The following is a 26,894-nucleotide window of genomic DNA, read 5'->3' on the forward strand; positions in this document are numbered from 1 at the left end:
CTCACTAGTGTTTAAGATCTAAATAAGCCTTAAGATGTGTCATGTATATGATGATTTTCAGTTTGTGTTAAGTTTGAGACTCAGAGTTTCTGTTGTTATTAGTTGGCAGTTGGTACAGGGAAGAGAGAATAATCAATATAGAAATACTATTTTAGTGTTTGAGATCTGACATCAAACTTAAAAACCGGCTATAGCAATATAAGCATTAAGGTTCTCTTTTATAATGTATAAGACTGGATCTTAAAACCAATCTTTCTGACGCTATGGGTGCATCTGCCATTCTGCCCAGGGCAGCTGCCGCACTGACTCCATTGAAAAAGTCTGAAATGAAATGAATGACTCCATGTGCGAGATTTTCTAGATGTTTTCTTTAGAAAATAAATCATGTGTTCATATCACAGTTATTCCACTGCAAACGGAGTAAGCGAAAGATTCACGTCAATGATCTATGAATAAGCTAGCATCGTCGATCTTACGCATCAAGACTACCGTGCGCTCGATCGTCTCCAACATTGGCCGCCAGGATAAGATCCAACATGGAAGATGAGAAGGGGACCGCGAGAGATCGACATGGCACTGAGCGGTGCGATCAATTATTCTACCGACTCGTCGTTGTCGGTGTCAAGATCATCATCATCCACCACCACCTCGGTGGGATCCGCCGAGCCCTCGAAGTCGAAGAGCTGCTTCCGGAGCACGTCGTGGAGGCCATCAAAGAGCCTCTTCTTGACGGCGTCCATGGCCCATTCGAGGCGGTGGAGCAGCTCGGTGGCGTTCTTGTTGTACATGAAGAGGCCGTTGTAGAGGTCGAAGCTGTCGCTGCAGGTGTTGTCCACCAGCCGGAGCAGCGTCTCGTACCCCTTGGTGCTGATGGGCGTCGGCTGGAGCTCCAGCAGCGCCAGCGTCCGCCCGACGGTGTGGGTGAGGAACTGCGTCTCGGCGGCGTGCGCGTCGTGCTCGGCGCAGGACATCTCCACCATGCGGCACCCTTCGCGCGCGAACACGTCAAGGAACGCCTCGGCGCGCGCGCGGCGAGCAGGACAGTCGCCGACGCGGACCCGGTCGAACACGAACGGGAGGCCGGCCCAGCCGTCGCGCGCGGACTCCGGGCCGAACATGGGGTGCGTGCAGATAATGTCGAACTCCTCAGGGAGGGCGCCGAGGAGGAGGTTCTTGGGGAACTCCTTCACGGAGAGCACGTCGGCGAAGAGGGTGTCGCGGCGGAGGCGGTGCACGGGGAGCGAGCGGACGACGGCCTCCGCGGAGAGGATGGAGGTCGCGAGGAGCACGACATCCGGGTGGCACTCGCAGAGGTCGTGCGGGTCGGGGAAGAAGCGCGCGCCGATGGACGCCGCGGGGGCGGAGTAGTCGGAGCGGGAGTGGGCCAGGACGGTGTGCCCCTGCGCCACCAGCGTGCGCGCCAAGAACTGGCCGTAGTTGCCGAACCCCACCACGGCGATCTTGAGGCGCGGCTGCTGCTTGTCCTCCTCCTCCTCCTTTACCCCGCGGGACGACGACGACTCGTGTTCATCAAACTGCCGCGCCGCGCCCGTGGCGCGGAGGCGGATGGGAGGAGCGGCGACGCCGGGAAGGCGCGGCCACCGGCAGGTCGCGGTGGCGGCGGCCGCGCGGAACCGGACGTTGGTGGGAGCGTGCGGTCGGCGGCAGGGTAGGTGATGGAGGCGGACGAAGGAAGACATTTCCATCTCGCGCCTGGGTGAGCGGCGTGATGGTAGTTTTCGTGCGCCCCGGCGACCTCCGAGTTGACGGCGGTGGTCTTATTTTTTCTCGAGAGGAAAAAGACGGCGGTGGTGATATAGGAAACCACGGTTAGGCGTAGAGTCTTCCTCAATATTTGCAAAAATATATCTATTTCAAAATATTATATATCTAAATTATTGTTGCTTTAAAAAGTACTATATTAGTATTTTTAAGCTATCGTTTTGTTAGAAAAGCGACATTTTTATTTTGTTTTAAAGGTTATATACTTTTGTAAATATTAAAAAATAGAAATAAAAAAATTCGTTAGGTGTATTGACTTTAACGGGCCAGCCCATTTAGCCAGTAGGCTAAACTTGATTTTTTCTTTTTGTATTTTAAAATTTCATATTTAGTAATTTTAGACGCTCGTTTAAAATAATATAGGACAAATATGGGTCCTTTTAACTATGACATGTTTAAAAACAATAAACCTGCCGTCCTTTTGATGAGCGATTGACGTCTATAGTTAATATTTTTTTCAAACGGCCACTTAAATTGCTAAATTTGAAAAAATGAAATATAAAAATAAAAATCTCATTAACGAAAAGAAACCGTCCAATTTGGCGAGTTGGGACTTGGGACAGGAGAGATTCGGCCGGCGCCGATCGGCAGAGGCGGCGGAGGCCGGAGAGGGATTCAGGGATGGAGGAGGAGGTGACGGGGAGCGGCGGGGGGATTGCGCGGAAGATGGCCGCGGGGGAGGTGGAGCTGCAGGAGAAGGCGGGGACGGCGTGGAGCCACTCGTACCTGAACCAGAAGCCGTGGCACCCGCTCTCGTACCCGAACCAGCGCCGCAAGTGGATCGCCGAGCAGACGCACGCCAATCGCGCGCGCCGCCTGGAGGAGGTGCAGCGGGAGTTCGCGCAGGAGCAGGAGTTCTTCCGTCAGACCGCGCTCTTCTCTAAGAAGGACAAGGAGAAGGTATAATACATATGCTACTCGTCCCCGGAATCAATTGCTCGTAGCCATTAGCCAAATTATCTGCTTATCTAAATCCTGTATTGTCACCGGCGAGTAGCCGTGCCGTCTCTTACAGTCATTACCAATTTAGCATAAGCGCCATAGGTGAAATAGCGGCATGGGTTCGGTTGTAGGTTTTCACGCTGGTAATGTTGCCAGGATGCTGATATTTCATCGAATAATAGCCTCAATAAAGCCTTACTGGAGAGTCAATCCCCAATGCACAAGTACCTTGCAGAAACACCTTGCTCATTTTTTAAGATCCCATCATCCCATTTCCCATGAATGACCAAACCTGGAGTGTTACAGCCTTACAAGAGAGAAACTTAATGTGGATGACTGGATGTTGTTTTATATTTGTTTTGTGATCACTGTGCAGTGCGCACTCCTCACAAGAACTGACATTTCTGACCGGTCAACCCTATAGAAACTTAATCCACCCCAGACTGCTAATTCTCCATGTACTCAAAGTCCAGTTACCCATTGACAACAGCACCAATCACAAAATTCACCTGCAACCACAAGCCATCTCCATCATTTTTAAGGTATACTATTGAGCAATCTGCGTCCTGCTCTTTTAGTGTCCAACTTAAGTTTCCCAAAAATGTTACCAAGAACATAAATCAGTAAGTTAAACAAAAATCGGGAAAGATTTCTCCGCACTTGGAATGAGGACCCTCAGTCTAACTAATACCGTGAAATGTACTCAATATTCTTGCATTTTAAGAGTTGCAAGAACTCTTTTGTTGCTTTTAAGATGTAGCAAAGAAATATCATTATGCCTCGATGTTCATTCCTACTGTTACTATTCATGAAAAATTGGTGTCATCAATGTTCATTTTGTGTTATAAGTTCAGATGGAGGTAATGAAAGCTGTGAGTTTCATGTACGTGCGTCCACCTGGCTACAATGCAGAGAGTGCAAAAGCTGCTGAAATTGAAGATGAGAAAAGGAGGTCAGATCCAGGAAACGTGGCTCAAGGTGCTGCAGTGGCGAGTACCTCTTCAATGTAAGTCATCTGTTTTTTTCCTTTCATGGATTACTTAAATTCTTTTTTAAAGAACCTCTACTTTTCTTAACTGCCTCGGTTGTACGAAGACCTGGAGAGTATTTAGCATGCAGCTGTAATAGGTAGGTTTCATTTTTTTTGTTTTCTATTATTCCCAGACTGTTTCTTTATCATGTGTTATCATTGTGTGTAGGCCTGAAAAGGGACTTGAAAAGACCCAATCAATCACAGATAAGAAAAATAGGCCGAAAGATGTTTTTGGTCGGCTATTGCCAACAGAACAAAGAATTCGAAGTTCTAAAAAATGCTCCAAGGTACTTCGCATCCTCCTTGTTTAGTGATGATTCGTTGAGCAATCATGAACATGAAACACGAAATACTTCCTGTCCATTCTTTCTGAAATTGAGTAACCAAACAAAACGAGAGATTCATTTTACATTTTTTTTCTTTTCCTGTTATGCCTAATTTGTCGTTCTTTTCATGTTTTCTCTATTTCACTTATCCAAATAGAGTGGTATTATGCTGCGTTTAGACTTTAGATCGCTCTTATGCTTTTTCTTAACATTTAGTATGTGTTTCCCTCTTACTCTCAGGTTGGACACTGGTGCTCCTGTGAGGATTAAACCATTTGGAGTTGAAGTTCGTAATGTTAGATGTTTAAGGTGTGGAAACTACGGCCACCAGAGTGGTGACCGGGAATGCCCCATGAAGGATGTGATCATGCCTAATGAGGAGAGTCGATTGAAAAGGGATGATCCACTTACAGCTATAATGGCGCACACTGATTCATGTGAGGTTAGATTTTTTTCTCTCTCTGAAATATATTTCTGTCGCAATTTACATAGAAATAACAAGCCACACCAAGAACATGGAAATCTGTCTCCCAGTTTTATAGCTGGTATGACCTTTTCCTCGTCACCCATGACTGGATATTATTTAACTTATCAGTAATTGCATGATTTCCTGTAATTGGTTTATAGACATCTTAGTTTATTATGGTTTGTTTCTTTCATCATTGTTCTTGAAACCATGTGTTGTAGTTGGAATATATTGAGCACATGCCTGAATACTTTAATCAGTCTTGGAGATACATGTATGCATGGTCTTGTTAGCTTTTGATGCCATGCCCTACCAATACAGACAATAGACACATGTACTTGTTTAAACATCAATTTTAATGCAAGGAGTTCTTTGTCAGCCTTTGAAGTGGGAACTTAAGCAGAAGCCAGGCATGATCCCTCCTCGTGGTGGATTCAACCCAGATGATCCTAACCAGCAGATTGTTGCAGAAGACATCTTTGATGAATATGGAGGTATTAGTAGTAGTCTTAAAACACAGATAACATCACGTTTCCGAACTCTCTCATCACGAGTTCACGATTTCCATTAGTTAATATATTTTGCTGACCGCCTTCTTGTCTTTCAGGATTTCTGGGCGACTGTGATATTCCAGCTCTCATTTCCAACTTTTCTGCTAGCTAATCGAAGAAACGATCCAAGAGTAAAGGCAGGCATAAGCACGCTGAGCCAGCAGTTCATGAGGAATCCAGAAGACATCACAGCAGTTGCCATTCATCCTCGGACTCCGAAGCTGAGAAGAGCAATAGGGCATCAAGAGTCAAGAGAAAGAAAAAAATATTCTTCTGATCCGTCATATTCTGATGCTGAGGTGGAAGCTTGAAAAGGCAAGCATAAGTCAAAGCATAAGCATAAGAAGAAACACTGGTCAGAATCTTCTTCTGATTCAAATGTTGAGGCTAACGAAGATACAAGGAGGCATATGAAGACACAGCATTGGAAGTAGAGAAGAGTGTATTCGGAAGGTGCACCTTCTTCCTTCTCTAAGGACAAAGGAGGCACAGAAAGCAAGAGGCATTCAAGGCACTCAAGGGAGAAGCGCCAGTACAGTGACTCAGGTTCCTCTGAGAGCGAGAGGCATTCAGCGCGACAGATGGAGAAACAATATTACAGTGACTCAAGTTCTGCTCGGAGCAATCGACACTCAAGGAGATCGAGGGAAAAGAGATACGACCGTGACTCAAGTTCTACTGACACCAATAGGCACTCAATGAGATTGATGGAGAAGCAGTGCCATACTGATCTGAGCCCTCATGAAACCGACGATAGCCAATCAAAGAGATTGAGCGGTAAGCGAGACTATACTGAATCGAACCATTACGAAAGCAGTAGACATTCAAGGAGATCGAGGGAGAAACGGCACTACTCTGATTCTAGTGCTTCTGATTACTCAAACTCCGATCGGTGCAATAATCACCGTCATCACAGGAGAAAATGAGCAGCAGTGCATATATAAACTGCCCTCACCGTCATCTAGGGATCACTCTGGACGCGATTGCATTAGAAGCACCTGGCCCCTTTTTGAAGATCACCTGGGTCCATTGCGATTTGGGAATGCGACATTCGGTGGCTACCGCAGGGCCTTGTGATGCGATGGTGAGTAATGTATGCTGTAACTAAATACCGTCATGTGGGAGAATGGTTGTTGTGGCTATCGATTCGTATTCTTGTAGTATGAGATAGGGTTCCTCAGAATGTTAGGTGTTGTTTACTTTTATGCATCAGATTGCCTCCTGGTGTACAGTGTACTCTGGACTCACTAATAAGTTTCTTATGAAATGTGAAACACTTCTATGCTCGAATGCTTATTGTCAAGTGATGAACATGCCTGATGTTTAAATCGTTGCTGAGCTTTCAGTTACTTCGAAGGAGTTCTTTCTTTTCTAAGTGTTAGGACTTTGGAAAGCCTTTTGGCAAAATTCAACTATGTGGCTGGCATGTCTCAACCTGTGTCCGGTAGGATAGTGAGACAACTATTACGAATGACACGCACGGCAACGTGGGAAACGTGTATCGAACATTTCGTGTGGATTGTCGGACATGAATTCCAACCTCTCTGTAGGACATAAATTCATCTCCACTTGGTTACTTCACCTCCCTCACCCCAGTAGAATTACCAAAATGTAGCACAACTCTTCGGGAGTTTAACTATCATCATGAGTTTTAAGTACTACGATTTACCTAGTACAACAATCGATCAAAAAAAGTTCATACAACAAACATGACCGATCCTTCTTCCTCTATCAACAAAAAGAGTTATGTTTTCGATGTCACGTGATTTTGACCATCGATTTCGATTATAATAGATATTTAAAGCTAATAACATTATAGTAGTGAAACCAATAATTTGACTCCAAGAATTCCCAAGCATCACTTACAATATGATCCCTTGTTTCAAATGCGCATATTTTATCAGTACCATTAGGCGCAAATAAAGGAAACATGATGTTTCTTTCTAGAAATTTACTGATGTTAAATACTTATATGATATTTATACTCCAGTTCTACTGCTTCTAGAACTAGAATAACAATACAGTATCCTTCAACCCTAAAGATTTTTTTTTTTTTGCACGCCTCCTAAATTTCAGATGTGGCGAGGTTATGGCTCTGAAGTTGGCGGCGGTGGCTTCCCGACAGGCGACAGGCTTAGAGGGAGGTTGGCGAGCGGCAGACCGGCTTAGTCCGAGGTGAGTGCAGAGGCGGAGCGATGGAGACACCGCCAGCCACGGGCGGTGAAGGACGGTCAATGAACGGTGTCACGGTGGGAGCAAGCGGAGACAGCTCGGCAAAATCGGGTTAGCGTGACAACGGCAGATCCGACGACGGGAGCGTTGCCGAAGAAGGGTGGGAGGAGGGGGAGCGAGCACGCGAGCCGCCAGAGATGAGTGAAGGTAGGTGGGCAGGTGAGCTCTTCACAGCCTTGCGTGGGGAGAAGAAACAGAGGAGAGGAGTGCATGATCCAAATCGAACCGTTGTCCTTTAGATTATAAAATGTCCTAAATTTTTAGGCACATCAATTATAACATCGGCCTTATTTTTGCTACCTAATTGCTGGATCACTCGTGTGCATCTTCATTCTCTCCTCCCCGGAAGAGGAACCCAAACAAAGCCCAGAGCAGAGCAGAGCAGCGGAAGGCTACCCGAGCCCAACCGAAGCAAGATGCTGTCGTCTTCCACCTCCACCCTCCGCCTCCACCAACCAACCCGTCCCCATCGCCGCCACTCGCCGGCTCCGGCGAGCCCCCGGCTCCCCTCCCCTGTCGCCTCCCCGCGCCGGTGGGCGGCGCCCCTCCGCGCGCGGTCCCACCGCATCCGCGCCCTGGACGCCGCCCAGCCGTTCGACTACGAGTCCCGCGTGGCTGGGATCCTGGAGGAGCGGCAGCGCCTCAAGATCGCCATCGTCGGGTTCGGCAACTTCGGTCAGTTCCTGGCGCGCACCTTCGCGCGGCAGGGCCACACGCTCCTGGCCCACTCCCGCACCGACCACTCCGCGCTCGCCGCGACCCTCGGCGCCTCCTTCTTCTCTGACCCGCACGACCTCTGCGAGTGCCACCCGGACGTGGTGCTCCTCGCCACCTCCATCCTCTCCGCCGAGGCCGTCCTCCGCTCTCTCCCCGTGCACCGCCTCCGACGCAATACCCTCTTCGTCGACGTCCTGTCCGTCAAGGAGTTCCCCAAGAACCTCCTCCTCAGCTCCCTCCCCGCCGACTTCGACGTCATCTGCACTCACCCCATGTTCGGCCCGGAGTCCGCGCGCGACGGCTGGGACGGCCTCCCTTTCGTCTTCGACAAGGTGCGCGTCGGCGACTGCCCAGCGCGCCGCGCCCGCGCCGAGGCCTTTCTCAACATCTTCGAGAGGGAGGGCTGCCGCATGGTAGAGATGTGCTGCGCCGAGCACGACGCGCACGCCGCGGAGACGCAGTTCCTCACCCACTCCGTGGGGCGGATGCTCGCCATGCTCGAGCTCCGGTCCACGCCCATCAACACCAAGGGGTACGAGACGCTGCTCCGCCTGGTCGACAACACCTGCAGCGACAGCTTCGACCTCTACAACGGCCTCTTCATGTACAACAAGAACTCCACCGAGCTGCTCAACCGCCTCGAATGGGCCATGGACTCCGTCAAGAAGAGGCTCTTCGACGGCCTCCACGACGTGCTCCGGAAGCAGCTCTTTGAGGGCTCCCCTCATGCCCCCAACACCTCCAACGTCCGCAAGTAACCACGACGAATTCTTATCACTTCATTCGGTTGCTGCTGCTCAGGGTCCTCCTGCTATGCATTGCATTGTATCAATCTATACATCATCTGTGTTCTCTCAATTGAGAGGGGTTATTTCCTTCTCTTGGAAAGAAGAACAACCCCTCTTTTGGGGAGAGAAAAAAAAAATCTAATCTTGGAACTGTGGTGACTTGAACATTGTGAATTTGTGATATGATGATGAATAAGGGAAATAAAGAAGGGAATCTTTACAGTACACTATGATACTAAATGGTGAAGAATATTATTGTTATGATCCAACCGTCCATTTTAGTAAGTATTATTGTAATTATCTTGATACCTTTAGGGGCAATTACGTCATTGACTGACCGGATTTCGGACTTTCACCACCCATCATCTACCGATTAACAGAGGGTGGAAACCCTAATAAATAAAATGAATAGAATAAGTGAAAACTTATCTGAAAAATAAACTAACATTTTGACCTTCCCTAATTAAACATATAATTTACAAGTTATTATAGTTTTTTTTTCCAATCCTACCCTTATGATACCCATAATACTCTTTAATGATACCCATGATACTGATGGGCGATAGAGTATCATTGAGCTAATCTAAACCACCGGATGAAGAAAATGAACGGCATGTACTTATTTAGGTGTAATGTAAAAGTCCTCATAAAGAAACAATCTTACCATTGCGAGTTTGTGATATCAGGATGAAGAAAATCGGGAACAATCTCAATTAGCCTTTGTGTCGCTCGGGATCTTGGATTTGCAGTGACTTTTACTCACAAATCAGTTGGTTTTTGGACTCTGGGAGTCCTGTCGTCCCAAATTTCGCAGTGAGTTGGTTGTGAGGGCGACCCGGCAAACTGCGACGACGAGGTTTAGGTTAGGTAGCCACCAGCTGCTCATCATTCATCAACGCTGTGCTGTCTGGTTGGTAAGCACTTTCTTGACAGTGGTATTAGGAGCACTGATTACAAAGGAATCTCAAAACTATGTGCTTTGATTGCACATCGTGGAAACCACTAGTGATATTGAATTGGGCCAGATGCTTATTAGCACTCTGCATGACGCTATTGTTAAGTCACCACCAAGGCCAAAAGTGACGGTTAGATCAGGGATATTGGTTTCATAATTTCAACTAGTACTGGTCCAGAAAGCACGGTGCGTCGTCCAAATTCTAAAGGAAGAGAAAATTCTACCAAGGCTGGTGTACATCATATCAGAGGATAGGTGAAAAATCACAGGGTAACAAGAAAATCAATTGATAGATAGATATCAGATAAGAGACATGGACAAACGCGATAACTCATGTGTCCATGCCCTATGTACAGTTTCCTTTCCTAAATTCCAAATCATGGAACCAAACAGTTGAAGCTGCCACGGCATTTTTCATTGCATTTTTTTCCTATATAAAAAGAGAAGAAGCTGCAATGGCATAGATGGTTGACCGGTAAGGGTGCACCGGTCGACGCGGCTGCTGCTGCCCTTAGATCTGCTGCCAACATATCGGCAAGACAAGACGATGTATAGGCAGACATGCAAGCACGGCTGCAAAGGATTGAAGAAGTCTTTTTTGTGTTTTCTATTTGAACTCAGCAGACCCCATTTATAAAGTAGAAATTCCGAAGGATTTCCTGCGGAATTTGTGCTGATTCCTGCAAAACTCATACAAGATTCCTGTGAGATTTTCTGTGCCACAGAATGGGCAAAATGATAGAACAAGCCAGCTCAATCACAAGCACACAAGTCAGGTAGGAACAGTATAGGAGGTGAATTGTCTACGCCGCTCCTCACTGAATGCGGCTCACTCCAACGAAGTTAGAGAAGCAGATTCGTATTCAGCTCGAGGCTAGGTAAATACACATTTCGACAGGCAAAACTCTATCTTTTGCTGTCAAATACGTTATGAAAGGGTAGGTAAATACTAAAACACTGGCGCAAAGTTAAACTACCTACCTAACACACATTAAGGGTCTGTTTGTTAGAGCTCTCACTGATTTAAATTCTTTGTGGAGAGTGATTCTCTGTTAGAAGTGATTCTGTGGTTTAGAGTGATTCTCTAAAATAAAATATATGAAGGAAATGATTCTGTGCGAAAAGTGAATCAGAGGAAGCTGTTTTTTTAGCTCCATATTTCTAGTCATTTCAGAGAATCATTCCCACGAATTTCACCCAAGGAGCTAAAAGTTGAAAGCTGTTGTTTGGTAGAGCTCTCCTGATTCCAGTAAGAAAATTGCTCTGGGAGCTCTGCCAAACAGACCTTAAGCAGACCAGATGAGGAGTCCTGTCCTTTTCGCCCGTTCGTCCGTCCAAATTTTCTTGAGTTAATTTTAAAAATATATAACTATTTTTATATATGTTGTGAAAAACTCTAACTTCTGGTGTCTATTTAAAAAAATTACAATTATTTGACATATGTTATAAAAATTATAACTTTTTCACCGTAAACCTAACTGTCTCCTCTATGACATATAATAGGAAGATTAACCGTAGGCTCATCTGTTGTCAGAGGACGACAGGTAAACCCGTGATGAGTAAATTGTAGTTTTTTACAATATATGTTAAAATAATTATAATTTTTTAAAATAAACATAGAAATTATAATTTTTTAAATAGATGTTAAAATAGTTATAGATTTTTTAAATTTACTCAATTTTCTTTCCCTTTTGCTCCGGTGGTGACAGATCTGCACTGCACGCATAAGTTCTAATAGTTCACGGTACGCACTTAGCCACCTACACTGTGGCACGTTGCGTATGATGCAGGTAGCACTGCTTCTTCTGTGCAAGATGTTGCAACAGATGGCTGCTATTTTCTAGTAGTAATATATTATGTGGACGTTTCAGCGATGTGGATTGGTGGGCAAGATCTCGGCAATCATTCCATGGAGCTTTGTAAACGTGGTCTGTGAGTGTTAAGAAGCTTTTACCGTGTGTCACTGGTGTTCTTTCAGTTCTGAAAGGCCAGGTTTGGGAATAAGAGTGAGTGCTTGTTCAGATACTCTGTAATGGGGAGCCTCAAACTTTGAGGGGCTAGATCAGGCGCCAAAATGCTTGACGTTGTTCAGTTCGTGGCCTCCAACTTTTTTTTTCTTTTCAGAAAGCTTCCAATTGTACATTGAGCCTTGCCCTTCGGACGGACAGTTCATCCTGCTCCATGCCTTGATCCAGTTCTGTGGGATTGTGACACCGTGTTCACTTCTTTTTTTGACCGAAATTGCGACTCTGCGATCGCTCCTCGCCCCGACCGCCTTCCCCATCCCCTCACCTACAAAATTTCGCAAATAGATGACCATTTTACTCTAATTTTCCCTAATGCTTAGGGTTCTTCTCACGTTGATCTGTTTCTCCCCCTACCATACCTTAGGTGACCGCACCACTTCGGTGCGTCACCAGGTCCTCTCGGAATGCTAGGGATGTGATTGATTATTCGTATAAGTCTAACTTTGTATGGATAATATATACAGGTTTTTGGGAAGTAGGTTGAGCGAAGTCATTTTTTTAGAAGAAGAGTACTGTAATTGTATCTATCTGGATATGCTAAGTTGAGATTCTATTTAATTAATCGAATCTAAGGCTGCATGAGCGGGTGTAAAAGTTAAGACTGTGATTGATTGTCCGTCCGTATGCAAATGATTTTTTAACACTAACAAGTGAGTCCGCCTGCATGAGTGAATACATGCTCTGCATTCACCGGACCAGGCTACAGATGTAAATTTGTATCCATTCGACCAGACTAGAACAGTGTACACGGACAATCAAATACACTTCTATCCGAGATTATACGCATCTGTCAAGCCAAATTGCCCCCATACGGACAACTAATTATACCCTATGATGATCACTGCCCAAATGATCTGCCTTTTCCAGGGCTCATCAGACCTTGCATTCCATTTTGTCACCTCTTCCCAAACCTCTTGGGGCTGTTTGGTTCTCGAGCTAGGAAGTTAAGTTAAAATTTGATCATATTAAAATGAGGATCATATTAAAATTTGATCATATCAAATAGTGTTTGATTTTAGACTAAATCAAAATTCTGGTCGGCCAAAAATCAGGACGATCAGTTTAGATGTAGAAATCTTGTCTAGTTTTGCTATAGAAATAATTTGGCTGTACAATTTTTCCAGACACGACCAAATTTTAGCTTTAATTCAAACAGAAACCTAACCAAATTTTAGGTTAACTTCTTAGGAGAAAGAACCAATCAGCCCAACCTGTCATTGCATATTTACCTTTGCCATTGAGCTCAATAGCCAAGCGCTCGTTGGGAACTGCTGCACGTACACGCTCCATAGCCATCTACGTACAGTTCAATGATCCAGGCTTATAAGGGCCACGGCCATGGCGTCGAGGCACTGGATGTGTTCAACCTTATGGTGGCGAATGGCATTGCCCCCGGCGACATCAGCTTGCCTGCATCATGGACCGGGCCGACGACGGCCTCAGAGTCTTTCACACGATGGACGTCTACGACCTCAGGTTGAGCCATAGCAAGCCTCGCACCAATTTCTCTGACGTGATCCTTGTAGTTTAGTAAGTTAAAACACCTGCTCTCCCTAAAAAAAAGTTAAAACACCTGCATCAGGCAGAAAGAAAACCACTCTAGAAGGTCTTATGTGTCACTACAACTGGATGAAAATGGGAAGAAAAATTCATGGAGAATTGAAAGGAATTGGGGGTAGAAGAGAGCAGGAGGAGCTAATTAGAACCACGTCAGATTCAAACTCACCTTAGCTTGAATAATTTTATCAGCTCGTATGGCAGGCTCGGATTGCACAATAATCAAGGCGTTTACACAAAAGGACGGGATTACGGCATGGACGGATACAGAAAACTAGCAGTTCCTACAGTATAAACCCATGGAGCCAGATCATGAAATGGGAGAATCAATTCATTAATATGCATCGATTTGGTACTCAGAAAAGGTATTCCGTATACCGAATGCAGGCCACATCAACCGAGAACGATCCTTACTATAAGTTCTACTCATGGCAGAAAGGAACGGCTGCGATCCTGATAACCGCGAGCAGCATGAAGCTCTGAACCAGTCGAAAGGCCTCTGGTTTGGAATAGATAGAATAAGGACTACTCCACTTATTTGCTTCACAAGAATTAATTTCACGCGAACTAGCTTTCACTCGTAGTATATGATTCCTGAAGCTTTTCGCGTTTCAAACGGGACTTCAGAATTGGACGCGCAGGACAAGGCGAAGAGATGGAGAAAAGAAAGGACTGGGCAGTCACCCACCCGGAGCTGTCTGTCCTGTCCGTGCCTCCCAGGAGTGTTGGTCCCAGACTCGCAGCTGCTGGCTGCTCCGACTGGATAAGCATGAAATGATAGCCTCCCTCGCATCTCCCAACGGCTGCTGTGCTCCGACTGGATAAGCATGAAATGATAGTACTATTTTTGATACAGTATGTTTATAGAATGTACTCTCTTTGTCTATAAATGTTTTTATTTGAAAAGGTCAAATAATATAAGTTTTGATAAAAATTAGTTAAATTATATATATGTTTAATTTACAAATTTATATCAACATATTCATACTTCAAAGTACTTTTAATAAGATGCTAATTTTGTAGCAATTGATAATACATCATAAGAAAAAATAAAAATTTATTTTTGAAGATTTTTTTATTTTAAAATATGTCTGACATAGATGGACATACGAGCATCAAAGTTATACTATTATAAAATTATTTTTTAAGGCAAATCTATCCGATAGAGGGACAAGAGAACTGGCTACACCAAGAGAAACTAGCCTTATATCAAAAGTTTTTAATCTCATAGAACCAACAACGGAAACATGGGATCATCAATTGGTAACAGATATTTTCGGTGTATAGAATAGGGGTCCTCTATTCTAAGTGCCCACATCAGCTAATACCAGTTGACAGAAGATTTTTTTGACCAGGATCCTACCGCACGACCAGTCTACGCCTTCGCGACCAGGATCCTTACCACATAAGAGAATCCCACGATATGTACTCACAAAATCAGTCTATTCTTATTAAATACTTTCCACTCAAGTGTTTTTCTTTCCTAAGCACTCCTCCCCAGCGGACAGGTCGTGGGCGGCGCAAAGGTGCCATGTCCCGTCCCATGGCATTAAACGTTACGGGACGGGCTCGCAGGCGTGTCAAACTGCTTCATAAGCGCGCGTGCAAGACCAGTGATGGGACAGGGCAGACTAGCTGACTGGGATGAGGTAAGCGTGGAGGTGTCCAGTGGGTGGGACGGGCTCAGTGGCTTCATCAGAGCAAAATGGGCACATGCATCGCCCATTATAATAGCCTAAGGGTGAAAGGTTTAGCAAGGATGGATTGACTATTTTTGAGTCCATTTATAAGTTCTCCTTTTCTTGTATATAAAGAAGAGTACAGGTAGAGCATTAGGGAGGAAAAAAAGACTCATCTGTAATCAGTTCACAAACACTAATAACAAAATACACAGGACGTAGGGTTGTTATCCTTCGGGAGATCTAAATCTGGATAACTCCTATATTCTTGAGTTCATCACCAACACACGCACACCGCAAGCGTTGTTCACGCGCCTATTGACTGATACACCTCGAAATCATTGTCAGGGACTAACCCTTAACAGTTGGCGCGCCAGGTATACGGCACGTTTCTGCGTTTCGGTAAGTGTTGGAGATTAGATTGAGCTACTCTTGGCCGGATCCACGGCAACCGCTGAGTCCCGTTTCGAGGACCCCGGTCACCATGAGGTGTTCATCATGAGATACGACCCAGATGAACCAGGTGTGCTCCAGGTATGGGACACCGAATCGGAGTCCGAAGGCTTCGAGGTTCGACGGGAAGTTTGCATGATAGTTCATGCAATGCGTGGTAGCAGAAGCTCCCGTGTTTCGAGTGCTGGCGATGATCCCTAGGCCACGCGTCCAAAGAGGAACCAGACCGACGCTGAACACGGGACGCTCTGACATAGCCCCAACCACCACAACGTCGCTCGAAGGAGCTGTCACAGAGGACATAGTCTTTGGCAGTGTCATCGCCAAGGCTGTTACATCGCACAAATGCCAGGGGCTCCCCCTTTGTGATATGTCGCCACTCCATGCTCGGCAACTCGATTATAAGGCCATGATGCCTGCATATAATCTGCGGACCGTGCGAATACTTCTTAGCCACCCACCTGTAGCAGTACTGGAGGGTTTGCTGTTAGCGCCATGATTGCGTGACCTCACCCTCCTGGTTGAAACCGCTCGACGCCAAACTACGGTGGCAAACACCACGTCCATCGATAGGACTGGTGAAGGTCGTGATCGTCAAGGAACGCGGCAGGCCCCACGACAGGAAAGATCTCGTCCTCCCTCGGTAGCGGGGAGCACTCAGAGACCCCTCCGTGTCAGGACAACCAACCCTCTAACTTGCACAACTCTCCGCGCCAACGCGACCTCTATAGCGTGATCTAGAGCCATCAGCCAGGCAAGATCCATAAATATGTAAGAGGGTACCCTGAAACTAATCAGGTGTGTGACCTTGGGCAGGGTCATCTCGAGGACAGAAAAAATGGTCTTCCGCTCTTCAAGTTTCTAATAGAAAAAACGACTACTTCTAGCGAATACCAGGAACAAGGGCAGCCTTCCAGGATCTCAACAAGGGACTCTTTTCTCCTCCTGTACTGACCACTCCTCGACCAGAAGAGGAGTCATTGTCCTATTTTGCAGGTAGCCCTACAGGTCATGGAAGCGGTACTGGTCGTCGAGCGGTGAGGGTTTTCTACGACTAGAGACAAACAGGCGTAGAACCACACACGTCGATAGGCCATGCATGTTGAATGGACTGGGGCTAGAGCAATCTCGACCCCACAAGCCTACGACACCTTTAGGTACACATTTCAATTAAATTTTCAGGCCACTAAATAATATTGCAGAGTATGAGGGCCTCTTATCTAGAATACAAGCAACATCCGCACAAGGGGCAAAATATCCACTAGCGATGAGGGACTCTCTACTGGTCGTAAACCGGGTGTGGAGGGTTTCCTCTACTCGGACCAGACGATGGCGACATACCTCTCCGAAGTGAGAAAGCTAGAGCGATGCTCCTTCGATTTTGAAGTCTAGCACATCCCTCGCAAGGACAACTTCCTAGCCGATGAGTTGGCCCATCTAGCCTCTTCTTGCTCACCTATCCCGATCGGAGTCTTTAAAAAAAAGATTCACATGACCACCCACTGCAGTCTCGGGCCAAAGTGGAAGGGATGCTCCGCTTGGAAACAGAGCACTAGATGCAACACCTTTGGAGGCAACTCGGTGCCGTCGACCTCAGGTGGCCATCATGTGGTCGCCCTACTCGATTCGGTTACGACCTGGATGGATCAGATCTTGGACTACATTCAGAATCAACCAACCTATGATGATGATGGGTCAGCAGAAAGGGTCACGTGGCAGGACCACAAATACTCATGGATAGAGGGACACCTCTATTGCCAAAGGAGCAACAACCTTTTACTGAAATACATCACTCAAGAAGGGGGGAGCATAGCTTTCCCCGACATCCTTAGAGGCATATGTGGTAGTCGCTCTTTATACCGCACTCTGGTCGGGAAAGCGTTTCGGTAAGGATTCTATTAGTCCACGACCCTCTAGGATGCTCGCAAGCTGGTGAAACGGTGTCGATCATATTAGAACCATAGCCAACATACCAAACTACCAACTCATGCACAACAAACCGTACCACTATCTTGTCCTTTCATTGTCTAGGGGCTCATTATCATAGAATCGTTCCCTAAAAGTCCCATACGGTTTTGAATTACTATTCATGGTAGTCGACAAATTCACTAAGAGGATCGAGGCTAAACCTGTCAAGAAATTTTTTACCACAACAGCGATTAAGTTCACAAGAGCAATGGTAGTGCAATTTGGTCATCCAAACCGCATAATTACGAACAAACGAGACTTAATTCGCTAGTCAGAGAATGCACATCGCCTCGTATGACTAACTACTCGCGTGACGACCAGGAGACATGGCGAGATGGCAATGCAAACCTGAACGAAGAGTCCCACAAATGTACTCAAAATTCAGGCAGCCCGATACCAACAGAGCCTTAGGCACTACTGCAACCACAGAGTGCGGAAGCGGACACTGATCATAGGCGACCTCGACCTCAAACGAGTCCAGGAATAGGACAGGTCGTAACAAGATCTTTGCCAAGGGAGAGGGGCCCTACAAAGTGGTTTGCTTTTCCTAACCTGGCACGATTGACTTGTCCAGAGGCCAACCACAAATTACACAAACTCACGAAACACGAGTTCTATGTGTAAGGTTGCTCGAAACGAGCCTGTTTTTCTATTTTGCAGGATCTTCTGGACGAGCATGGAATATGGCTTGTAAGTTTTTTCGAATTCAAAAACATACTCTGTTTTATAGAATAACCTGGGTATGAATGATCTCACTAAATGGTAAGTTTTTTCTAATTCATAGGCTTGATCGCCTGGTCGGTAATTTTTCGGTCAACCAGACAGTCGGGGCTAGAGCTTTAGGATCTGTAGTTTGTTTTTGTGTAGCGTATAAGTTTTGTTCTATCCGATTGATCATATTGTTAGGGTGAGAGATAAAATTGCAGCTCGCGCAGTGTCAAAGGTATGGGCGTCCGAGGGATGATAACCACGAGGCCATAAGTCCTAGATCGGGTCGAGCGCTGGTAGCCCCCAAAGGGCTCGTCGTGCTAAGGGCCATCCTAAATGTTAGGGGCGGCAGGGGTGGCTGTAGGAACACGAGTAGAGATGGAGACGATGGACTCTGAGCGCAAAGGCTTGGAGGCTGTGGGGGATGGCAAAAGGATTCATGGGCAAGCTTTGGCTTTCCAATTTATAGGGCCAGCACGATATCCCAACCGTCGCGTGGAGCTCAGCCGTCTCAAAATTTGAAAGGCCGCGCTTTGGGGGTCGAATTTCCCTCAGGTCCGATGAAAATCAATGTCTCTCTCTCCCACGGTATTTCTCTCTCTGGAACTTTAAAACTTCCGCTCGGGATGTGGTTTTATGGACCTGCCACGAAAGTGGACTGGTATATGGCTACTCCCAGAGTGGACTTGTGTTGACCTGAGACCCAGGTGGTACGACCAGGTCCACCCGCGACCACGTGGCAAACCGCTCAGACCACCACATCAGCGAGGGAGCTTGGAGGCTATTGTCGGTGTATAGAATAGGGGGTCCCCTGTTCTGAGAGCCTACACCAGCCAATACCAGTTGACAGAAGATTTTTTCCTAGACCAGGGTCCCACCGTGTGACCAATCTACGCCTTCGCGACCAAGATCCTTACCACATAAGGGAATCTCACGACCAGTCTTCGCTAGTCGCGGGACATGTACTCACCAAACCAGTCTATTCTCATAAAATGCTTTCCACTCAAGTGTTTTACTTCCTTAGGCACTCCTCCCCATCGGACAGGTTGTGACTGGCGCAGAGATTCCATGTCCCGTCCCGTAGCATTAAAGTTACGGGACAAGCTTGCAGGCGTGTAAGGCTGATTCACAGGCGCGCATGCAAGACCGATGATGGGACAGGGCAGACCGACTGACTGGGGTGAGGTAAGCATGGAGGTGTCCAGCGGATGGTACAGGCTCGACAGCTTCATCATAGCAAAAGGGGCACATGCACCGCCCATTATAATAGCCTAAAGGTGGAAGGTTTAACGAGTATGGGTCGACTGTTTTTAGGCCTATTTATAAGTTCTCCTTCTCTTGTATATAAAGAGGAGAACGAGTCTAGCATTAGGGAGAAAAAAAGATTCATCTGTAACCAGTTCATAAACACTGATAACAAAATACACATGACGTATGGTTGTTATCCTTCGGGAGGCCTGAACTTGGATAACTCCTGTGTTCTTGAGTTCATCACCAACACACGCACACCGCAAGCATTGTTCACGCGCCCATCGGCCAGTACACCCAGAATCATTATCAGGGACTAACCCTCGACAGACACCTTATGGGTCCTAGATGCCGAAAGAATACTTACCATGGATGCTTGGCCAGCATGGCACTTTAATAGTCGTGGGATATTCACAGTGAAATCAGCTTACCATGTCTTTTGTGATGATGCCACTAACCAAGCTAGGGGATTGAGTTCAAGCTCCAATTATGCTGTGCAAGCTCCTGATGATCATTGGCACAAGCTATGGAAGTTGCAATGTCCAGGGAAAAGTAAGCATTTCCTTTGGAGGTTAGCTCATAACACTCTTGCCCTGTGTACAAACCTGATAAGGAGAGGAATGGATGTCGACTCAAGGTCCTTTGTTTGCCGCCGGGTTGATGAAGATGGAGGTCATCTGTTCTTTAAGTGCAAGCATGTAAAAGCATTATTTCGGGGGCTTCTTATGGAAGATGAAAGAATGAAATTTAAATCATGTTAATCAGCTCTTGATGTCATGATGCTCATTATTGCCACGAAGCCAGAGAAGATGCTACATGTTGTTACGCTTCTCTGAGCTTGGTGGAATGAAAGGAATGGCGTCAGAGAAGGAGAGGCGAGCAAGAATACAACACTTTGCTATATAGTGTGGAAGACAATAGCTGACTACACCCAAGCTATTATGAGGCACAAGGAGAAGACTAAATGACTGGGATAATATTGGATGATACCGGAGATTGATGTGATCAAAATAAACACGGATGCATCCTTTGTTGAATCAAACAAATCGGGTGGTTGGGGTTTTTGTGCAAGAGACCATCACGGCCACGTGGTGTTGGTAGGATTTGGGAGGATTGATGCGGCTTTAAAGGCCTTTCATGCTGAGATGATAGATGCGAAAAGCGCTGCACAAAAGGTCATTGAGAAAGGTATGACAGACATCATCCTAGAGACTGACACTGTTAACATCAAGCATGCTGTGGAGAGCAGTGCGTATAATCTTTCGGCTACTGGGACTATTGTGTGCGAGCTCAAGTTTTTGTTATCGCTAAATTTCTCCTGCAAGATGTCATACTGCCCTAGGAATTGTAATGTTGTTGCTCATTCTCTTGAAGCATTTGGTTATACCAGTCTGGATTTCATCGATGATAAGGTTCTGGCTTTTGTTCAAATCTTTGTGGCTAGCGATTTGTCTAGCACCTTGAACTAATGAAGTTTCTTTACTTTTAAAAGTTAGTAGCATATATACTTAGAGCTAAAACCTAAATTATGTAATACTAAATACACAATCTAAAGTAAATATTGATCTTAAAGTTCAATTTATCATGATGCACAAAGGATCAAAATAAGATAATTACTACTAAAATTTGATTTACCCTATTAGCCATAGAAATTTTTATTTCCTCTAATTACTTAGTTGAGTAAATTTTAAAAGCCTATAATATTTTAATATATGTTGCAGAAAACTATAACTTCTGATATCTATTTTAAAAACCTACAACTATTTTAAAATATGTTGTAAAAACTATAACTTTCTTACGTAGACCCACCCGTCATCCTCTATGATATGTAATAGCAGGATTAATCGTGAGCCCATATATCACCAGAGGATGATAGGTAGATCTACAGTGAAAAAATTATTATTATTTTACAACATATGTCAAAATAGTTGTAGCTTTTTAAAATAAACACTAAAAAATATAGTTTTTATATTATATATTAAAATAATTGTAGACTTTTAAAATTTACTCTAGTTAGTTTATTACCAGCCTCACTCTCTCTGCTCACCTTGGAGTGTGGCATGGAGCGGCAAAAATATAAAATTAGACAACATACGTGATTGTATTTACTGAAATAGACAACATAAAATTTACTCTAGTTAGTTTATTTTTATTCAAATTGAATTAAAAAGAGAATATCACATGAAATAATAAAATACATATAAATGGAGCATTACAAAGGAACTCATTTTTGCATCATATAACCTAGGGCTGGGAATAATTTTAAAAATTAGTCCATCACATAAGAAGAATATTAGTGAATTTTTCTAAATTTTTGGGAATTTATTTGAGACACTAACAATTGTTACAAGTTATAAAAGTAGCATTTTTTTAGAGAATTTTAGTTTTAAATATAAAAAAGATTTTTCGGTGAATCTAATTAAAATGGGTTGCACATGGATTATGAAACACGTAAAAAAAGTTTTAAATTTTTTAGAGTAACAGAAGACCACCGTTTTAAAGAAGAGTGAAAGCAAAATTCAAACGCGCCGCTGTTACTGTTCATAACCGGCACATGTGCTGTAGCCCATTTTAGGCCGTCCGTGCGTCGAATACGGTGCTACAGTGCTATATTCGGCATATCGTGTGTTGAATATGGTATTTTTTGTATGATATATTAAAAATCAATTTTCGGTAAATAAAATACCGAATACAAATACTAAAATTATAAATATGACGATATATTATCTATTTTGATAAATACATATATTATCTAATTTTGTATTTTGCCTGCGTGGAGCCACCCAAAAGCATACGGAACAGGTGACCTTTCAGCTATAAGCCTGCCAAGCCTACACGCAAAAGCAAAGCAGCCGTCCCCGAGAAGACGGGAGAGGAGGGCCAAGGGGAGTGGAAGCCGGCCATGACGCTGCTGCAGCGGTGGTCCTCGTCGGTGTGGACCGTGAGCAGCAGCGGGCGGCTGCTGTGGGCGGACAAGGCGTGGCGGGCGCACGCCGGGATGGCCTTCGTCCAGATCGCCTACGGCGGATACCATGTCCTCACCAAGTCCGTCCTCAACGTCGGCATGAACCAGATCATCTTCTGCGTCTACCGGGACCTCGTCGCCCTCGCGCTCCTCGCCCCCGTTGCCTTCCTCCGCGAGAGGTATACGTTACCTACTCCTACTCGTCTCCTCCTCTACCTCCTCTGCTCCAACTACCAATAAAATGAGCAAATCTTTCGTTTCTCTCTCTCTCTCTCTCTCTCTCTCTCTCATGCTAAGGGAATTCCAATCACACGCTTCACACTGATTTCTCATGCTCTGCAATTCGAATTAGGAATGGTATCAATTCGAATTAAACTGCCGGTTTTGCTGTCGATGATGTGATGCTTACCGTAATTTGTCTCCATTCTTGCAGAAGGGTGCGGCGCCCGGTGACCCCTCAGCTCCTCGCGTCATTTGCTCTTCTTGGCTTCACTGGGTACAAAAATCTTCTGCTGATGGAACAGTCTCCTAACTCTCCTCACAAGTCTTCCATCAATAAACAGTCTCCTAACTCTCCTCACAAGTCTTCCATCAATAAACAGTTCAAAATGGTTTCTCTTTCTCCTATCTCTCTGCAGGATCTTTGGGAACCAGCTCCTCTTCATCCTGGGCCTCAGCTATACCAACGCCTCCTACGCCGCGGCTTTCCAGCCTGCGATACCGGTGTTTACATTTCTCTTGGCTGCAATTGTCGGGTAATCATCGGATGCCTTTTCTGGCATGGCCTCGGTCAACTGAATTCTAAGTTAAATTCTGCACTTCACAGTGTCGAAGTGATCAACATCTTCACGAAAGACGGAATTGTCAAAGTTCTTGGCACAGCCGTGTGCGTCTCTGGTGCCGTTCTGATGGTTTTCTACAGAGGCGCATCCTTGATTGGCCTGGGAGGCACCAATGCAGTGGATGAAAATGTTCTGGCCGGCACTTGGAGCAGCAATGCCTCTCCGGCTCAGTGGTTGACTGCAAACATGCTACAATATGGCGTGGAAACATGGCATCTTGGTGTAATATGCCTTATAGGAAACTGCTTCCTGATGGGAGCTTATCTTGTCATACAGGTAATTCGGATTTGGGAGCTAACACTAGATCCTGCTGGTGTGTTTAATATCTATTGACAAGATCTTTATTCGTTCTTACGAGAAATATCGAGCCACGAGATAGGATTGTCTACTGTTTATGTTCATGATCGATATACATTGGTGTCCTTTTCTTCTGTGACAATTCCAGGCGCCGGTTCTGATAAAATATCCTGCAAGCTTATCCTTGACTGCTTACTCCTATTCTTTTGCCACCATCTTTATGGTGTTAACTGGGGTAATTGCAACCAATGGGCTCCACGAGTGGGCACTAACAACAACCGAGATCATAGCTATTGTGTATGCTGTAAGTATCTGTTTCCCAGAAGTATATGCATATGCTTATCTGACCAATTTCTTGCTTGTATGGCAATGCTAAAATTTAGAAAATTGTCCTGCTTATCTGATCAATTTCTTGCTTGTACCTCCAGGGAATTATCGCATCTTGTCTGAACTACGCAATCATGACTTGGGCAAACAAAATTCTTGGACCTTCTCTAGTTGCCCTCTACAATCCGCTGCAACCAGCATGTTCTACTTTGCTCTCAACTATTTTTCTTGGTACCCCAATTTATGTCGGAAGGTTTGATCCAAAACTCCACACTGTAATTATACCAAATATGCTGTTTGAGCATTGTGTTCTGATGGTTTCTCAAATTTTGGATCCTTTGAAGTGGTGGCTCAGCATCGTGCTTATCAAATTACCAGTTGTTCATGATTCTCTTTCAAGCTAAATATTAGCTGTTGTGGTGCTTAGTGTGATGTTTCGTGGACAGAGCTGTTGATAATCTTGCTTCTCTCATTGTGAGCTCAACGAACTGGTATATTCTGACCTTGTATACTTTTGTATTCTGCCCCTTTCAGCGTTATTGGTGGTGTCCTCATCATCGCCGGTCTATACCTGGTTACTTGGGCTCGTTACAATGAAGCACAGCGTGTGCTGACAACTGGTTATTTGCAACCTCTTCTTGTTGAGGATCCACCAGCCTCCAAGACAGAAGGAGGTTCCTTCAGTGGCTCCATCGATCCTTAGACCCCAGAGGGGCAGATGGATTGGCTCAATTGTTTTCTCTAGGACAGCAGCAGAAGATTTATTTCCTGTAGTAGTACCATTCATGCCTACATTCATCCTTTTCAAGATATCACACTAGAAGGAATGCGATTACCATATATAGCATTGAACTAAGTTCCATCGTCAGAAGACATGCAGGATACTGCGCTCATATCCTGAACATAAGCTGGAACTTCTGGAAGTTGTAGCCAGCACTTTTTGTTCCCGGCATCTCCAGAAGAGACCTTTGGCCAACACTGTGCAGTGGTCCTCCAGATTCAACAGTTGTCTCCACAGATCCAAGGCGAACAATATTACGGACAGCTTCAGTAATGAAAGGTCCTTGCCTCAACCAAGTTCTCGATGGATTATCAGTTTGGTATTGTAAACAGTGTATATCACATATCTGTGCTTATCATCATAAGCTACTATAAGCATGCTGGCAATAATAGCTTAACAACTTCCTGTTCAGTGCCATGTATAAACTGGAAAAACAGATATCAATCTGTTATCCCTGTTGCATAGATTCTGCTATGATCGCTTTTGTTAACTTGCATTTATATTTAGCAACAGCAGATTGTTCTTTGCCTGAGACCTGAAGCTGCAATACAGTAAAGTAACTATACTTATGGCAAGACCTCCTATGTGATATTGTGATGACGGCATCAAACGTTTTTCTTCGTTTCTTTCTTATCTTTCTTTTTGAGATGGATGCTGGACACTCTTACACAGTAATTTTGTTGTATATGTTTCTGTATCTTTTTTCCTCTGCTTCCAGTGTGATCTCTGTCTCTGTTTATGTAAATTGTTCTTCAGTTACACATTGATTTTTGGGATCACCTAGTGTAAAACATACATAGTCGACAGCCAAATGGAACTCCAGAGTTGCTGTGCAAGTGCAAATCGCCTGCCCACAGAGCATTCTAAATCTGGTTGCACGATAGAGTTTACACTGTACACGGACAGAATAAAATACTGGTGTCGTTCAAGTGAAGCAAACACTTGCATATATCGCCCACTGCAGACCAATTCCAAACAATGGGCCAACGTTTTAAGTTGTTAGTAAAATTACAGCTGACAACTTCACCAGATCACGACTTCCATCTGATGGAACCTTGCCTTGCAACCAGCATTGCAACATTGTTCCATGCTACTCAAAGAAAAAGTGAAATGTTCTCTCCTCCATCATAGTAATATGGCATCAATACCATACCAATAGGCACCATTGACCATACTAGCAAAGAATCCATCAGCTTTAGAAAGGGACATGTTCGCTGGTACTATGTATTACCAGTGTAGTGTAAGACATCAGTTATTGGTCAACCCCGATAGCAGTCAGCAGTCGAAGTATCAAACAAATGGATAAAAAAATCAGTTACTTTGAGGAGGCATCGAGAGCTTGGAAGACCTTAAATCTGTACGTTGCTGAAACGGTACATCCGAGTTCAAATGACAGTCTGGTGATTTGGTATTACCAAGAGTATTGATTATACTCCTGAGAAAGCAATTCTATCGGGTCAAGTAGAAAACAACCAAATAATGAAGCAGAAATATCAATATGGCATGAGATTCACATGAAGGCAAATGATGCAATGCATATTTATCCAAGATGCTACTCATCTCTCATGACGGCCTTAGAAGGTTGTTGGTTCACAAGGATCATGTTGGGTTTAGGAGTAAAGTAGTTCTTGGACAAAATTTGTAAACTTTGTTGGAAGAGGAAATCAAGATGCATGCCATAATCTTGTGACAGGTGATTCTCCATTGGACAATACTATTGATTGATTATTGACAGAAGTGGTCCAGCCTTGTGCCACTGACTGCAACTCCAGCTTTTGCATATCACATTATCACTTTAAATAAACAATTATCCTTCTGTTCCTCATTGCAACTATTGCCACTCATTGAAGATGTTTTTTTCTCAGGCGAAGATACATAAATCAATAACTATCCTTTGCTAAACACACACGATTCTCCTCACTGGTCACAGGCATAGGCAAAGGAGGCGATATGATACAATACAAAGCATATGTAGTTGACAAGTTAAAAACTGTCCCATGAAACCCTGACAGTAGTAAACACTCAACACAATGCAAAATAATTTCCAATTCATAAACTTTACTTGCCAGTAAAAGAAAGTGAACAAGCAACAGATTTCTGCCATTGTTTTGAGGAGCCCCGACGACATTAATAGTACTAGCGACCATCGCCAGCATCACAGCGCAGCAACACATAATTAAGGGGATGCTATTGTTCAGTCACCTGTTTTTTAAAAAAAACTTAGGCGATGAATCTGAGCCGTCCGATCGT

The 26,894-nt window shown here is 44.8% G+C and overlaps 4 protein-coding genes and 1 long non-coding RNA gene across 6 annotated transcripts; 3 read left to right on the forward strand and 2 right to left on the reverse strand.

The window, feature by feature from the left end:
- Positions 1-432: 432 nt before the first annotated feature.
- Positions 433-1,706, reverse strand: LOC133931309 (arogenate dehydrogenase 2, chloroplastic-like). The gene has a single exon (XM_062378163.1). The coding sequence runs from the start codon at positions 1,704-1,706 to the stop codon at positions 594-596; it is 1,113 nt and encodes a 370-aa protein (XP_062234147.1). The 3' UTR covers positions 433-593.
- Positions 1,707-1,913: 207 nt separating this feature from the next.
- On the forward strand, positions 1,914-5,686 carry LOC133931310 (uncharacterized zinc finger CCHC domain-containing protein At4g19190-like). The gene is given in 7 exon segments (XM_062378164.1): positions 1,914-2,682; positions 3,579-3,730; positions 3,924-4,014; positions 4,016-4,044; positions 4,324-4,525; positions 4,929-5,043; positions 5,157-5,686. Coding segments are annotated over 7 exon segments (924 nt in total). The 5' UTR covers positions 1,914-2,403; the 3' UTR covers positions 5,213-5,686.
- A 1,909-nt stretch (positions 5,687-7,595) lies between these two features.
- LOC133883674 (arogenate dehydrogenase 2, chloroplastic-like) lies at positions 7,596-9,040 on the forward strand. The gene has a single exon (XM_062323046.1). It carries the CDS (start codon positions 7,749-7,751, stop codon positions 8,805-8,807), a length of 1,059 nt encoding a protein of 352 aa, XP_062179030.1. The 5' UTR covers positions 7,596-7,748; the 3' UTR covers positions 8,808-9,040.
- Positions 9,041-11,627: 2,587 nt separating this feature from the next.
- Positions 11,628-14,182, reverse strand: LOC133883159 (uncharacterized). The gene is made up of 3 exons (XR_009902824.1): positions 13,546-14,182; positions 13,049-13,372; positions 11,628-12,084 (listed from the first exon to the last, which is right to left on the reverse strand). It is a non-coding gene; the product is annotated as an uncharacterized LOC133883159 (long non-coding RNA).
- Positions 14,183-22,238: 8,056 nt separating this feature from the next.
- LOC133931313 (WAT1-related protein At5g45370-like) lies at positions 22,239-25,226 on the forward strand. 2 transcript variants are annotated; one of them, XM_062378168.1, is made up of 7 exons: positions 22,239-22,576; positions 22,834-22,893; positions 23,036-23,152; positions 23,224-23,515; positions 23,685-23,840; positions 23,965-24,116; positions 24,398-25,226. In XM_062378168.1, the coding sequence occupies exons 1-7, from the start codon at positions 22,335-22,337 to the stop codon at positions 24,564-24,566; spliced, it is 1,188 nt and encodes a 395-aa protein (XP_062234152.1). In that variant the 5' UTR covers positions 22,239-22,334; the 3' UTR covers positions 24,567-25,226. The 2 variants fall into 2 exon arrangements, with proteins under 2 accessions (XP_062234152.1, XP_062234151.1); XM_062378167.1 differs by having other exon boundaries at positions 22,241-22,576; positions 22,831-22,893.
- Positions 25,227-26,894: the final 1,668 nt, after the last annotated feature.

Source organism: Phragmites australis, chromosome 10, assembly GCF_958298935.1.
Source record: "Phragmites australis chromosome 10, lpPhrAust1.1, whole genome shotgun sequence".
Taxonomy (NCBI): domain Eukaryota; kingdom Viridiplantae; phylum Streptophyta; class Magnoliopsida; order Poales; family Poaceae; genus Phragmites; species Phragmites australis.

Bases quoted from the DNA above. Each gene is read 5' to 3' on its own strand.
- LOC133931309 (XM_062378163.1), bottom strand. From the start codon at position 1,706: ATGGAAATGTCTTCCTTCGTCCGCCTCCATCACCTACCCTGCCGCCGA.
- LOC133883674 (XM_062323046.1), top strand. From the start codon at position 7,749: ATGCTGTCGTCTTCCACCTCCACCCTCCGCCTCCACCAACCAACCCGT.
- LOC133931313 (XM_062378167.1), top strand. From the start codon at position 22,335: ATGACGCTGCTGCAGCGGTGGTCCTCGTCGGTGTGGACCGTGAGCAGC. The intron at 23,841-23,964 runs GTAAGTATCTGT...TTGTACCTCCAG, and splicing joins TCATAGCTATTGTGTATGCT to GGAATTATCGCATCTTGTCT. The intron at 24,117-24,397 runs GTTTGATCCAAA...TGCCCCTTTCAG, and splicing joins ACCCCAATTTATGTCGGAAG to CGTTATTGGTGGTGTCCTCA.